Source organism: Colletotrichum aenigma (genome assembly GCF_013390185.1).
Source record: "Colletotrichum aenigma strain Cg56 chromosome Unknown KSG_Cg56_contig03, whole genome shotgun sequence".
Classification (NCBI taxonomy): Eukaryota; Fungi; Ascomycota; class Sordariomycetes; order Glomerellales; family Glomerellaceae; genus Colletotrichum; species Colletotrichum aenigma.
Window position 1 is genome coordinate 1,686,869 of NW_023500909.1, and position 15,103 is coordinate 1,701,971.

The following is a 15,103-nucleotide window of genomic DNA, read 5'->3' on the forward strand; positions in this document are numbered from 1 at the left end:
AATAAACAGTAGAAACATTACTGATTCAAGAATTGTGGATGCTCCATTTTGTGACAGTTGACGAAATGCTTGTAGAGCTACCCAGTAAATTATGGATTAGGACAATAACGAAAAGAGTATGTACATGATCCTGGGTCTCGTGTGAAGTTCCATCCGTACCCAGCCATGCTCATGAATCCGATCCTCGTCAGTCATGAGTGCTGGTGGCGCAAGGTTGGGGCGTCAGTGGGATATCAAGTAGGGAAGGGGAGTATCTAGTTTTCCTCCTTCTTCTCCTCAGGCTTGTCCTCAGACTTGCTCTCCTCCTGCTTCTTGTCTTCGTCGTCCTTCTTCTCATCCTTAGGCTCTTCAGACTTCTTGTCCTCCTTGGACTCCTCGGCCTTGTCGTCAGACTTGTCCTCGGACTTGGACTCCTGCTTAGGCTGCTCGTCGGCCTTTTCGTCCTTCTTCTCCTCGGTCTTCTCCTCCTTGGGTTCCTCGGACTTCTCCTCGGGCTTGGACTCCTCGGCCTCCTCCTTGGCGGGTGCCTCCTCGTGCTTCTCCTCGTGGGCGGCTTCGTGGCCGTGGCCGTGAGCGTCGGACTTCTTCTCGCCCCAGGGGAGGATTACGGCGAGACCGGCGACGGTAATGAGTGCTGAGCCGAGGGCGCTGGGTGGGACATTGTAAGCAATCGTTCAGTCAGAGGCATGAGCATTGGAGTTGCCGAGCGGTAGAAAGCCCGTCCGAACTCCAATTGGGCGAATTGGGCATGGAAGAATGGAAATGCTTACAGCGGGAGCTCGCTCTGGGGCTTCGCGGCGCCATGCTGGCTCGCGTAGGTCCTCTGCGCGAACTGAGGGCGGAACTGGGGACGGATCGTCCGGCGCGCCGAAAGTCGGAGGGCGGAACGGAGGGAAGCGGCTCTGGAGAAAGACATTGTTGGCTTTTTTTTGTTTTCTTGTAATTGAATGACAAAATTAATATAAAGACACAGTATAGTACAGAGGACCTTTTGAGGAACCCAATTGAGTCGTTTTTCTCTTCAGACGTGGCTTTTTCGTGAAGTACCGGAGAGAGGGAAGGGAAAAAAAAGGATCTCGGGTGGCTTAGGGAAAAAAAAGAAACACCAAGAATCCAAGGGGTGATTCGGCAAAGGTACCTGCTGTGCTACAAACGGAAGTGTTTCCCACTTCACAGGCTGCCCGGCTGCCGTCCGAAGTTTAGAGCTCGGAGCTGCGAGCTGCAGAGCAGCCAAAAGCACTGGCGCCAACAGCTGGGGGTGGAACCGGGAACGAGCTTCTACGGGGGCCTGTAGCAGAAAAGGCCCTCCATTGGCTGGCGAAAGAGCTGGACAGTTCCAGCGCGCCGGGGTGAAAGGCTCTCCACAGCTTCTGTGGTGACGACATTGCTGGGCCTGCACGGACTGTTTCCCGATGGAATGCGATGTTCTGGCTGTCTGGACTTATGTAATCTCGGCAATGGATTTAGCTTTAGTCCGAGGATCTCGAATTGAAGGCACTGGACCTATCCCCTCGCAAGGCCTCTGAGTGGAGGCAACTGCGGGCAGTCACAAAGGGTGGGGGTCCACTTTCGCGGGGCAAGACCTGGAACGTCCTGGGAGCAGCACCTCTTAGGTCCCCGACAACGCCTTCCTGCCTAGAGCTGCCAACCCCACCAACAACCTACCTCTCTTCACGAGGGTCTCTTGTTGTCGTTTATCATAAAACACAACAAACCAATCTCTCTACGGCATCATCTTCTAGTCTATTTCCAACCTATTGCAGACTACGCGGGCCGGTCACTCTTTCCCTACCCTCTGCATGGTCAGAGCCACCGCTTCCCGCTAACACGCCATCTGCCGCCTCTCAACCTCCTCGTCTTCCTTAACCCATTTCCCCCCCGATCAAAGCATCAACCAACCCGTCAAGATGGCTTCCTCGAGCGTGCCCGCGAACCCGACGCCTCAGACCGTGATTGGTCTCGTCCAGAAGCTCGGCGACGCTGACCCGGACTTCCGCTTCATGTCCCTCAACGATCTGCTCCAGGTCCTCGCAAACGGAAAGCCCGACTTCCTCCACCATGACTATAACGTAGCCGCGCGCACAGTCGACAGCATCATCAAGACCCTGGACGACCAGAATGGAGAGGTGCAAAACTTGGCCATCAAGTGGTGCGTGAATCCCTCCTGCCCCCTTCTGAACTGCAAGAAGCACTCGCTAACAGATGGGTAACCAACAGCCTCGGCCCCCTCGTCACAAAAGTACCGACGCCGATCATCGCGCCCATGATCGAGAAGCTTTCGGCGATAAAGCTTAAGAACTCCGTCGACAACGCCGTCCCGTCCCTCGCGCTGCGCGCCGTCATCATGGCCCTGCCGAAACCCACACCCGGCCTGCCCCCGTCCAAAGAGGTCCAGGAGTCCTACGTCGCCGTGAGCCGGGTGCTGATCCCGCGTTTGCTGGGTCCCGGAGGCAAGGTCCAGGCGCAGTCTGGCTCTAACAACATTCAGCTCCCGCCTGTGCCGCCGGGTCTGTTGAAGGTCGACAAGAACCTTAGCGCGGAATCAGTTGACATTCTCATCGAGGTCGTCAGGTGTTTTGGAGTTATGCTCTCCCCGCTTGAGGTTGAGGCGATGCAGGACGCGGTCATCAGCTTGCTGGAGAATGACAAGACATCTTCCGTCGTTAAGAAGAGGGCCGTCGTGGCGATTTCTATCCTGGCGGTCCACCTGTCGGACGACCTGCTGAACCAGATGGTCACGCGCATGGCTAACAACCTAGGCAAGCGTGATATCCCCGCGGTTACGCGCCGTCTCTACATCTCCATTACCGGCTCTATGGCGAGGTCGATCCCCGCACGATTCGGCACATATCTGAGCACCCTTGTGCCTTTCATCATGCAAGCTCTTAGCGAAGACGAGCTGGAGCAGCACTTGGAGGAGATTAGCGACGGAGACGACGTCGGTCTGGACTTTAACGAGGTTCGCGAGTCTGCTTTGGTGGCACTGGAGGCTTTCCTCGCAGCATGCCCAACAGAAATGCGCCCCTTTACCGAAGACACTATCAAGGCGTGTCTCCGATATCTCAAGTACGACCCCAATAACGCTCAGATGGATGACGACGAGGACATGGAGGTCGATGAGGAGGAGGAAGAGGAAGACGCCGACGATGAGTTCGATGACGATGCCGGCTTTGATGACGATGACGACGCGAGCTGGAAGGTCCGTCGTTGCGCCGCAAAGGCTCTGTACACTCTCATCTCGACCCGCGGAAGCGGCGATTTGCTCGAAAATGGCGTCCTTTACAGCCAGGCCGGCCCCACTCTCATCAAGAGATTCGACGAGAGAGAAGAGAATGTTCGTCTGGAAGTCATCTCCTGTCTGTCCCTCCTCGTTCGCAAGACCGGCGAGGGCATCTATCCCACCGATTTGTCACTCGACGACCAAGAGCAAGAGGCCCCGAGCCTGATCCCTGTCAGCCGGAAGCGTAGGCGCCAGAGCAGCGGCGGTGGTTCCATGGCTGCTCATGTTGCGACTGGTCTCACATCACCCACTCTCGAGCGAATTCCTTCGACCGGCCCTCGCGCCGACTTGGCTCGCTTCACCCCTACGATTGTAAAGGCGTCCACAAAGTTGCTCAAGGGCAAGGTTATTCCCACTAAGCAGGCCATCATTAACCTCCTTGACGACATAATTACGGTACAGCGCGGAGGTCTGTCTGACTACTTCAACGATGCCATTGGCCCCATCATCGAGTCGATCAAGCCTACTGGAGCCTCTGCTCTCGCTTCCTCCTTGGCCGCTTCTGGTGGTAACGCGTCTGCCACTCCCAGCACACTACGTGTTGCGGCCCTGAAGCTTACCAGTGACATTGCCAAGACTCACTCTTCAAGTCTACTCCAGCCTTACCTGACCAAGATCGTTGCTGGTGTGGTGGCGGCCGCCAATGACCGCTTTTACAAGATTTCCAGCGAAGCCATTGGCACGATTGAAGAGCTGGTCAAGGCTATTACGCCCCCTCGTTCCAAGATGACGGCGCAGAAGTTCAAGGGCGAGTTGCAAAAGCTTTTCGACACGATCATGGATCGCATCACCGCAACTGATGCCGATGCCGAGGTCAAGCAACGGGGTATTCACGCTTTGGGCGTCCTGTTGTCGAGAACGTCTGGCGCTGATGGTGCTGGCTTGATTGCTGCCGACAAGCGTCAAGCCGCCCTCGCCGCTCTGCTCGATCGTCTCAAGAACGAGACCACTCGACTTGCAGCCGTCAGAGCCGTCGATAACGTCGCCGCCTTTAGCACCAGCAGCGGGCAACTCGAGACGGCTTGGATTCGCGAGGTGGCTCTGGAGCTCGCCGGCCAACTGCGTAAGGCGAACCGATCTTTGCGCGGCTCTAGCATCCAGGCTCTGAAGCACTTGATCGTGTCTCCCACGTCCAAGGGTCAGCTTGATGCAAACACCATCCAGGGCCTGGTCTCGGCACTGGTACCTGTAATCAGCAATCACGATACCCACCTCCTGGCCCCCGCACTGCTTATTCTCGCAACCCTGGTCGAGGAGAACGCAGGCCTTGTTGTGAACCAATCCATGGTCGCAACTATCTGCACTCTTCTCAAGTCGAGTTACGCAAGCATCGTTCTGGATCAAATTTTGATCCTCGTCACCAAGGTTGGTGAGAGTGGCTCTGGCCAAGGTCTCATGCAGGGTATTCTCAAAGAAGTTAGTATCGAAGGAGACCCGGTCGTTGTTGGCAAGGTCATTGGTGCTCTTCTCGTAGCCAGCGGAAGCTCGGCTGGTGTCACGATCGATAGCTTCATTTCCGAGCTTCAGAGCAGCACGCAGAAGAGGGATGACGCTAGAATCAGTCTTGCCTTGGCAGTGCTTGGTGAAGCCGGTCTGCGACTAGGACCCAACTCTCCTCTCAAGCCGGATCTGTTCCTGAAGCAGTTCCATGAAGAGCCCGACAAGGTCTCCATCTCCGCCGCGGTAGCTCTTGGCCGTGCTGGTTCGGGCAATGTGTCCCAGTACCTCCCGGTCATCTTGGACACCATGCAGAAGGGTGGCAACACGCAGTACTTGCTGATTCAATCGATCAAGGAGATCTTGCAGCAAGTCACCGTTCTGTCCGCCGAGGTTTCCAAGTTCGCCGCGCCAATTTGGCAGCATCTGCTTTCGGCGTCTACTATCCCCGACAACCGCGTCGTCTGCGCGGAGTGTGTTGGCCGCTTGACCATTATTGATACCCAGACATTCATGCCCCAGCTCCAGGTAAGTGCCCAAGGTCAACTCTTGTAGCAATCTGCTAACAGCTTGTAGTCCCTTCTCAGAGATCAGAACCCCGACATCCGTGGCATGGCCGTGCAGGCTGTTCGATACACGCTGCCTGACAGTGACGACGCTTTCGATGCTATGCTCAAGAACGTCCTCGTTGACATGCTTCTCGTCATGCTTCAAGACACGGAGATGGACAACCGTCGCTTGGCCATGTCGACGTTGAACTCGGCAGCCCACAACAAGCCCGATCTCATTCTGCCCCACTTGGGCGAGCTGATGCCGTATGTGTTGTCCGAGTCGGTCATTAAGCCGCACTTGATTCGTGAGGTGATGATGGGTCCCTTCAAACATATGGTGGATGATGGCCTGGAAGTCCGCAAGGTAGGTACTTCGTGCTTCTCATGGGATTACGCTAACTCGCTTTGCAGAGTGCCTACGAGACGTTGTACGCTCTCATGGAGACGGCATTCTCACGGATCAACAACATTGACTTCTACGACCGTGTTGTCGCTGGTCTTAAGGACGACAATGACATTCGCAGTCTGTGCAACCTGATGGTTTCCAAGCTCATCGTGCTTGACCCCGATGAGACGGCTCGTCGCCTCGATACGATTGCCGAGGCATACCGGGCGATCCTGTCGACCAAGTTGAAGGATGGTGCCGTCAAGCAGGACGTGGAGAAGCAAGAGGAGGCCAACAAGAGCGTCCTGCGTGTGACCCTCCTGCTCGGACACAGGCACAAGAACAACAAGGCGGGTTCAGGCAATGCTGTGGCCAACGCCAACGCTGGAGGCGGAAGCCAGGTGTGGAATGCTTACTGGGAGTGGGTGAACAAGGAGTTCCAAGCGTCGCTTAGAAGTATGCGCGAGGAAAGCAAGGAAGCCCGCGTGTTGTAAGCAGGGGATCTTTTGGCCGGGCTGAATACCTTCTGGCGTTAGTGAACATGGAGTAGCAGGAACTAGAACAAAGCATTACTCTATGATCAGGGACTCGAGTTATCGGGAAACTATTCGTGCTGCTTCGTGAGAAAGCCATGAGCGACCGAAACGATATCCGCGCTAACCCCTCCGTAACGTAAGGCTGCATCGCTGTCCGGAAGTCGCTACATAGTAACCGAGACAAATCGGCGAGATGTTGTGCAGCGTAACAAGCTGTGATCCGCGACATTCCGATAAGCCCACGCAGGGCACCGTCATATTACACAAGTAAGGCTGATGATCGGGACAGATTTACTGTCTTCAATGGTGGCGTGGGTGCGCGATCCCTGTTGGGTGATGGTGTAAGCCACGGGCTTGGCGGGAAGTCATGCTTGAGCGTTATGCTGGGGCCGGCTTACGTTCATTTTCACGCGCGAGGGTTATGGTACTCGCAGGATGGAAAACTTATAAGATGAGCTGTTTCTAGGCAAATGGTTTGAATTTAGAATAATAAGATATTTCAATTCGGTATTTTCTTTACCTTAATTGAGTGCAGCTCCTTACACAACAAATCTGAACTACTGAACGAACGACACCAAGGCAATCATTACTACACAATTTCAACTTACACCATCACCATCCTTCACAACACCGCAATCACCAACAAAAAATCAGCCATGGCAACCTCCCGCGCCTGGACTTTCACAGCCCGCGGCGCCCCCCGCTCCGTCCTCTCCCTCACACCGCGCCCGGTTCCCACGCTCCCGCCCGCAGCCGCCGTCGTCTCAAAGCCCAAAGACAGCAGCGAGTGGCTCCTGATCAAGGTAGCCTACGCAGCTCTCAACCCAGGCGGGCACTTTTACGTGAGCATGATCCCCGCGGCCGCGAGGACGAAGACGGCCGTGCCGGAGATGGACCTGAGCGGCGTCGTGGCCGATGTCTGGACCCCTTCTGCTTCTTCGTCTGCGGCGAAAGCGAGATTTCGCAAGGGAGACCGCGTCGCTGCGTTCATCCCCGTCTCGTTCGGTTGGGCCACGGGGACGGGCGCGCTGGCGGAGCATGTTGTCCTGCCCGCCAAGTACGCCGTCGCGGTGCCGCGGGGCGTGGGGCTGAAGGGCGCCGGGAGCGTGTTGACGGCGGGGTGCACCGCGCTCACCACGGTGCGGGCCGCGGGGCTGAAGAGGGGCGGCAGAGTGCTGGTCAACGGGGCCAGCGGCGGGGTGGGGAGTCTGGCGGTGCAGATGGCGAGAGACGCCGTCGGGCCGGAGGGTGTTGTGGTTGCGGTGTGTTCGGGGAGGAATGCCGAGATGGTCAGGGGGTTGGGGGCGGACGAGGTTGTGGATTACGCCGCCTCCGGCAGGGTTTCTGATGTGTTGAGGGAGAGGTTCGGCGGGGAGAAGAGGTTTGACGGGGTTGTGGATTGTATCGGGGTGCAGGATGTGTACGCTTCCTGCGCGGCGTATGTGGTGCCCGGGGGCGTGTATGCGGCGGTTGGGATCAAGCCGGCGGCGCGGACGTGGGGGAGCTTTTTCAAGGCTGTGTGGACGATGCAGATGAATGCTGTGTGGCCTTTGGCGGGGTGGCTTGGGGGCGCGGGGAGGGTTTGGAAGGGGACGACGATGATGGATCCTGGGAGGACGTTGATGGAGGATGTTGTGGGTATGTTGGCGGATGGGAGGGTGAAGGCTGTTTTTGATAGAGAGGTTGCGATGGAAGATGTTGTGGAGGGATATAATGTTGTCGAGAGCGGGAGGGCTAGGGGGAAGGTTGTTGTCAAGGTTGGAGAGGAGTGAGCAGTTGTCAAAGATGGATGTGTTCAATGATTGTTTAGACGTATTACACATTGTTTATTTCTGATCAGTTGGTTAAATTCTTAGCTTGAATGAGAACCACTCTACCAATTTATTACCGCTATTCTTTGCGCGCTCCAACTTTGGTGATACTCCGAAGAAGCCTGTCAATGTCTGCCGCTGGACGAGATATCGACGACTGCTGATCCAGACTCCTTCCACGTCCTCTTCAAACCGGTAAACCAACGTGTTTAAACCATTTCAGCGGCTTCCTTCCTACGTGGCCCCGTTTCTAACCTTATCTTCCTCTGCCAGCGTCTGTCTACGGAGGTGACGAAAGAGGTCCTGGCCCGCCTCGATATCAACACAACAGCGCCTGGTTATGTCTATGATCAAACGCCACGACGACGGCCTTCGCGTACGCGAGCGCTGCGGCAAGAACCTGAAAGCAATTAGCATCTTTCCCCTCCAACTTACACACACTCCTTTCGCATCCAAGGCTTACCATTACATGCATAATCTGATGACTGGCCCCAAACAGATCAAACGTCCTCGGGAACCACAACTCGGGAAACTGCCACTATCAGCGACCACACTCACTTTGTCAGGTGCAGGAAACAAAATCTCACCTTGGCCCAGTATACCAAGACCGCCAACGCATTACACCCAGCCGTCGCCAGTATCCACGGGCCACCGACCCGCGCCCACTCTACACCAGCCCCAAACACCAAAGCACCATGCCCGATCGGCAACACAAACGCCGCAGCGCCAAACGTGGCAAACAGCGCGGCGCGGTGGTGACCCAGATGCACGGCGCCGAGGTTCGGCCTCGTCGTCGCCGCGGCGCACAGAGCGGCAAGCGTGCCCGTCAGCAGGATGTAGGCGTCGCGGGTGCGCGGCGAGCAGGGGAAGGTGTAGTGTGCCAGCGGCGCTGTGGAGCTCCACATGAGGGCGAGCACGCCATGGAAGTCTGCTTTTATGCCGGCGAGGTAGTAGGGTTCGCTGTGAGACATGAAGGTGTGGAAGCTGGAAGGGGAGACGTGTTGGGGTTAGTGATGTGTGGTTGATTGTCAAGTGGTCATGTAAACCAGTCACTGAGATGTTACTACGTACGCAGTTGACAGAACAAAACAGACTGTAACTCCTAATGCGTAGATGCTGCAGACTACGATGTCTGAGGTGGAGGCGGTTGTCCATCTCGGGGAAATGGCGTCGCCGAAAATGAGGAGTGGAAGAAACGTGAAGAGGATCGCCCCGATTATGTGTGAGTAGATGTTGACTGTCCGTTGGTTTAGTCTCAAAGTCATCAGGTGTCGTTGGTCCCTGACTCTACTCACTTGTTTCATTGTGAACGTAAGTCCAGCTATGAAAACACTCCGAGACTGAGAAGCATGCTTTTCTGAAATGGATAGTTAGCAATGCTCGAAGCTCTGGTAATGATATACACGCCAGCTCACCGATAACCTGTCTTGATGTGTTCACTCCCACACCTCATACGTCGTTAGCTGCCACTTGGGTGAATGAGAGACTCCTCATGAACCCACTGCTGCCATTCCGCTAGACAACTCGTCAGCAACTGTACTTACAAGTGTCATTCCCAAACAAGAAAACTCACGGAGCTCTTCCCATCTGAGCAGCGCGCTGACTTTCGTCTGCTTCTCCGGTGCCTCGGCCTGGCCGCCCCAACTCCGTAACCGCCTGCCGGCGCTCTCTCCACCAAAAGCCTTCTGCAGCCTCCGTCTCAAGGCAGATGTCGAAAGAAGGGCCGCCATTTCAGTTTGAGGGAGAGTTCTGCCCGTCAAAGTCGCCCAGGTCAACGTCCTTCAATCGTTCCTTACCCTGTTGACGAGAACGCAATGCGCAAAGTAAGTGATCCGCAACTCACAGACGACCTAAAAGTCATCAACGGGATCCGAAGCGCTCAATTGTTTGCAAATATCTTGTATCCATCAAGCGTAAATGACTATCGCGTCGGCAAACATACTGCGCAACCAGAAGCAAGAAGTCCCAACATGAACGACGTTCGTCACATTTACTCCTCACGTTCAAACCCAACAATCCCCGTGCTGTTTCCTCCATGCCCCCTGGCCGTCGCAGTCGCCGAACCAAACCCACCAACACGAAACTCGCCCCGGAAGCGCGCCGATCCGGTGTGTGTGTGTGGTTCCGCAGCATCGTCGCATCCGACCACCCGCTAAAAAATTGCGACGACGCTGATGCAGGCCCATGAATAATGCGCATGGCAGAACCAAGCGTGCTCACAAAGAGAAACCAGATAGAAGAAGTCGGTTGGATAGAGCCTAAAATGCGCTAGTTGGGTTGGGTTGGGGCCAGCAGGTGGTCACTTGACGGGAGGGTGATGCGTTGCAGGGAGGGACCCTGAGTTTTTGGAGAGACCATTGTTTCTGAGGTTCACGTCGATGTCGAAACGTTGCGGTGTGTAATGCTAAGACTTATGGGGATGTGTTGTTTGCTCAATAGCGTGTGTCATCCGCCTGGTGGGTTGGGTGATATCTGAGGTCCGCCTTACGGATCGTGGAATTCCGAGAGGAGCATTTGAAAACAGCAATCGAATTAATACATCAGCTCTTCCTTGAGGAACTTGTATTGAAGCCGATAATACTACAGAGCGTTCGTCTTCTTGGCCAGTATTAAAGCCCAAGGTGAGCCAGCATAAGCAGAAATGTCACCACGTACACTCTATACAAGGAACGCTTCGTACCCAATCAGAATATCCGAAAGCAAATGACATCTTCCTACCATTCCATGATATCCTCACGAGGCCCGTTCCCTTTGGGAGCACACTTCTTCAACCATGTGAGGCCTGGAAGATTTCCCATGGCTTCTTGTACTTTGAAATAAAAGAGTATTCAAGACGTATAGAACAGCAGCTTGGGACGCCCAAGGATGAGGCAAAGAGTCTGTCCTTTGCTGTTCCCCACTATCTCTGTGATTCAACTTAACCGGCGTTGACGATCGGGACAAGAAGATTTCTCCTGGCAAACACTGTTCTTCGAGAGCCTTGTAAATGTGTCATTAATGCCGAACAAGACATGCGGAAACACTGACTATCTTGTTGACCCAGACAGATGGGTCTGGGTTGTTGTGACGATGTAGCCAAATCCCCATCCGTCTTCCCCCATCCTCATGTATTAAAGGACCTTTAGTTGCTGCCATACGATTACAGAAAACTTCACAAGAGATCTATTCACCTTTTCCCAAACTTGCAACTTTGACACAATTGATGAGACTTGCAGGCAAGAAGCGGTTGCAGTCTACAGCATGCCATATCTTAAGAGCATGGAAGGCGGTCTTCGCGAGGCCTGTCATTGTCCACTGTCTATTCCTCTACAATATTCCATGCAGGGATGCATTCAAAATGGAGAGTTAAGAAAACAGACCTCTTGGTAACAACAGTAGCTATGGGCTCTTCTCAGACACAAACAACAGCCTCAAAGGCCTAAATGCTGTGTTTACAGAGGCATATTCAAAAGTCAAGCTCAATTTTCTGTGCCCGTAAGAGAAAGACACACAGCGTCAATGACATCCCAAACCATATTTATAACTATTTATTTATAACTATTCACCATAAGTCCCGTAGTCAAGCCAAGGCACGTATCTATTCGTGCCAGTCTTACCAGACCCAAGCAATCACCTCCACCTGTCACTGGAGGCTTCAAAGAAGAGCCTCAGAGTCAAGATCAAGTGCCCTCTCGCAAGGCTCGTCAGAAAGAAGTTCATGCGAACGAATCGTCATCCCTCTTAGCCGCCCACATCCACCACATATACTCAGGGAATATACAGCGAACAGCTTCTTGCTGATTGAGTTATGCCTTGCTACAAAAGCAATTAAAAGGCAAACTACTTGACGGCAAGAAAACCACTACAATTCACAAGGCCCAAAGACAGTCACGCCCCACAAGATTTCGTCGTCAAGAGGCCCGAATCTGCCGCAAAGTCCTGCGTTTAAAAGCGTGTGTATCACTGACCAGAGACTACATGAATAGAAGGATAAAAGTGCTAGTCCCAGGCAGATGCTGTTTTCTAATCTAATATATGGCAATTGCCCAGAGATCCCTCTCTATCAAGCCTCTAAGCATTGACAGGATTCATCAGGCCGGACTACCACCCCATTACTCACAGTTCACATCCTATGACTCAAAATTTACATGGACACCATCCGTGCAACTCTCTATTGTCTTACGCTGCCATCGGGAAAGCATCACCCTAGAGCATTTGCAGTATTCGCGTGATATGCCCATCACAACCCAAGCCAGCGCTTACACGTCATAATCGTCATGTAGCAAGCTATCAGAAGCACGTAGAATGCAGTGTCAATCACCTACCTGGGTTAATGCTAAGACATCGTCACTCCTCCAGTGATGATCAAGTCCGCCACGAGACCACTATACCTGGCAATACTCCCGAACCAAAGGCGGACATCGATCACGTCCCGGCCAGACTCGCCTGGTCTTTGACGTCTAGTTTCAGAGGCATCCTTCTCTGTGTAACCTGGGCGCTGAGCATTTCAAATACCAGGGTACGGCACCCTTTTCTGTGCCCCCTAAAACCCATTTGCGGGAGACAACAGACAATGATAGGTGACCAAAAGCGGCCAGCCCCTTGGACATAAGCGACGGGAATACCAGGGCTTGCCCACGGCAACGAAAACATCCAAAACAAGGGGAACGCCGCGCCGTTGAGATTCCATGGCAGTGGTACACTTCTGCTTCTGGTAGGGCCCTGAAAGACGTTCAGAATCTTGATATCGACGCCTCCGTTCGGCCTGGCAAGCCTCTCGTGTAAGAGGCTCAGGGTTGACTGCAATACGCAACTTGTAACGGTTGCAGATCAGATATGTCAAGCCACCAACAGCCAGAGACAGCTGGGCAGCAGTCTAGAAGACGACCTCGTGGACCATCTTTTGACTGCTGAACGTAGGCGTTTGCCAGATATGGAAGAGCTCGCCCCTAGGCGCATGGCCAACGGCATTACCGGAGCAGTGACGACGCTCCCAGACTTCCGGAACAGCACCATAAGCCATTGTAACGCTCGACTTCGTCGTCCAGCCCTGTAAGGTGGTCAGCAGCGTGAGCGGGAAAACCTCACCCGCTGACACAAAGCAGGGGTCGGCCGCCGCGAACGGATCTCAGCCCGGATGCGTGATGAGACAAAGAAACACTCTTATCAGATCCTTATATCATCTCGAGCAACGCTGACCGGCTCTGACCATCAACAACTCGGAAGATGCCCCGGGTCTAGCAACGCCCTGAAGACATTTCCCCGATCTCAAGGCGGCCGCCGACCGCCTCTTCATCTGAGAATCGGCTCGACGGGACCCAGGCCGGGCTCAGACCGTGTATTGTGGATTCGAGCGCTGCCGAAGTCGCCCGCCTGACTCGCCATCGGGCCGGGCCAGTTGGCGAGCGACTCAAGAGGCCGGAAGCAGAGAGGGGACGCCAACACCGGGTTTCTGGGATTTTGATTAATGACGAGAGAGGGTTGCTTACGTGCAGGGTTTGTTGCTCCATGCGCAGAGGTTGCCTGTGGAGCGGGGAGGTAATTAACTCGTCCAAGGAGACGAGACTGTAACCTCAAACCTCGCGATCATCCTTCGGTTGGGGGTGGAGATGTCACTGTCCACCCGCAAAAATGCCCCCAAGACCCTCTCTCGCGGGAGGATCAATTTCAGGCACGAGGCGAGGGGTGGATTTTGCGTAACGGAACCTTGCCGACCCATTCTTCCGCGGCTGAAGCTGTGTTCCGTTGAGTCGGAGGAGAAATCTTTGGTCGACATTCTAGAGCTGTCGTGGGCGACACAGACCGAATACCTGGAATGGCGTTTGGTGAAGGTTCCTCAATGATGTGCAACGCGCCCCCAGCTCCTGTCTCAGACATGTCAGCTGCTAGTGCGACCAGCTGCTGTGGAATCATCCAGGATGAAATGCCCGTTTGGGTGATTTCCGTCTTCTGAAATCTCAAGTGTAGGAAATGAACCGGTGGTATGATGGGAAAGAGGCGAGCGCCCACAGTTTGCCCATCTTCTGGTGTACTGGGCCGCGAGTCAAGACCCCCCGCCTCTCCACGATTGGAAGGAATACGATGCCCCCAATGCTACCGTGGTTTGGTCTGACGCTAAGGAAAAGAGGTTTGTGCTCAACGGCAGGGGAAAGTGACTCCTACGATGACGGCGACGAAGAACCGTTAGAACGCGTTGCAATCGCATTCGTAGATGTGTCTGAGACATTGTCGAGACTAACGAAATGGTGAACGAAGACCGCGCGCGGCTGGGCGGGTGCTGTATCCGGATGATTGAAGACGGAATCATCCCATGCTGGAAAGCAACGCATAGCTTGCGGCCTCGGCGTGGGCTTCTCATGCAAGAATGGTGGTTGCGTGTGCTCGGGCTGGTAAGCCTGTGTTGCATCAGGAAGGAGCAGGAACGTGTCGAGTTCTTGGGCCGAAGCTATTGGTGCATGTATGTAAGCCAGCCACACGAGAATGCCCATGTTGGTGTACAAGTTGGCGGGACAAGCGGCATCGCAGCGGTTGCGCGGAACAGTCCAAGCGTGTAGTAGTAAGCTGGCCGTCGATTTTTGTCTCGTCCGAAATTGAGACTTGTAGGTGCTTTACGCTTCGCCACGCGATTGACAAGTCTCCTGCGCAGATTCAGTTTGCTTAGCCGCGAGAGGAAAAAGAAAGCGAACAGCTTAAAAGTGTGGAGAACCCGATTCCACGCAGTATGACGGATCAGGGGGTGAACGAGGCACGACTAGACTTCTGGTAGCCGCAACTCTCCCCTTCACCGTTGTTCAAACCGTCCCAGGGCGGCTGGCAAGCCACATCACCGACGCCGAATAAGATGTGCAATGGGTAAGATCCCAAGACCATGGGTCGAAAGCTTCGTCTACATGCACCCAGGCTTGAAACCCGTGAATGTTGGCTGAAGATGATTGTTTTGATAGGCTTGTTCGGACTGACACTCCATCTTGAATCGGGGTTCGGAGAAGGCTGACAACAGGTCGGCGGTACATGCCAGACTCGAGGGGTGATATTCTCGCGATTATTGGTAGTGCCGTTGGGAAAGGCGGGAGGCTGGTGTATAGGCCTAGTCAGCTGGAAGCGATTGCGCTTGGGAACAGCGC

The 15,103-nt window shown here is 54.4% G+C and overlaps 4 protein-coding genes across 4 annotated transcripts; 2 read left to right on the forward strand and 2 right to left on the reverse strand.

The window, feature by feature from the left end:
* Positions 1-254: 254 nt before the first annotated feature.
* CGCA056_v004432 (uncharacterized protein) lies at positions 255-916 on the reverse strand (the record flags this gene model as incomplete). The annotated part of the gene is made up of 2 exons (XM_037319687.1): positions 255-648; positions 771-916. The coding sequence occupies 2 exons, from the start codon at positions 914-916 to the stop codon at positions 255-257; spliced, it is 540 nt and encodes a 179-aa protein (XP_037181942.1).
* Positions 917-1,907: 991 nt separating this feature from the next.
* Positions 1,908-6,147, forward strand: candA-C (Cullin-associated NEDD8-dissociated protein 1, C-terminal part; the record flags this gene model as incomplete). The annotated part of the gene is made up of 4 exons (XM_037319688.1): positions 1,908-2,149; positions 2,218-5,245; positions 5,294-5,632; positions 5,680-6,147. 4 exons carry the CDS (start codon positions 1,908-1,910, stop codon positions 6,145-6,147), a joined length of 4,077 nt encoding a protein of 1,358 aa, XP_037181943.1.
* Positions 6,148-6,845: 698 nt separating this feature from the next.
* On the forward strand, positions 6,846-7,961 carry CGCA056_v004434 (Zinc-type alcohol dehydrogenase-like protein; the record flags this gene model as incomplete). Its single annotated transcript, XM_037319689.1, has 1 exon — positions 6,846-7,961. The coding sequence occupies one exon, from the start codon at positions 6,846-6,848 to the stop codon at positions 7,959-7,961; it is 1,116 nt and encodes a 371-aa protein (XP_037182330.1).
* Positions 7,962-8,319: 358 nt separating this feature from the next.
* Positions 8,320-9,730, reverse strand: CGCA056_v004435 (ADIPOR-like receptor; the record flags this gene model as incomplete). Its single annotated transcript, XM_037319690.1, has 8 exons — positions 8,320-8,400; positions 8,464-8,532; positions 8,588-8,984; positions 9,072-9,237; positions 9,296-9,357; positions 9,416-9,448; positions 9,503-9,515; positions 9,574-9,730. 8 exons carry the CDS (start codon positions 9,728-9,730, stop codon positions 8,320-8,322), a joined length of 978 nt encoding a protein of 325 aa, XP_037182331.1.
* Between the last annotated feature and the right edge of the window lie 5,373 nt (positions 9,731-15,103).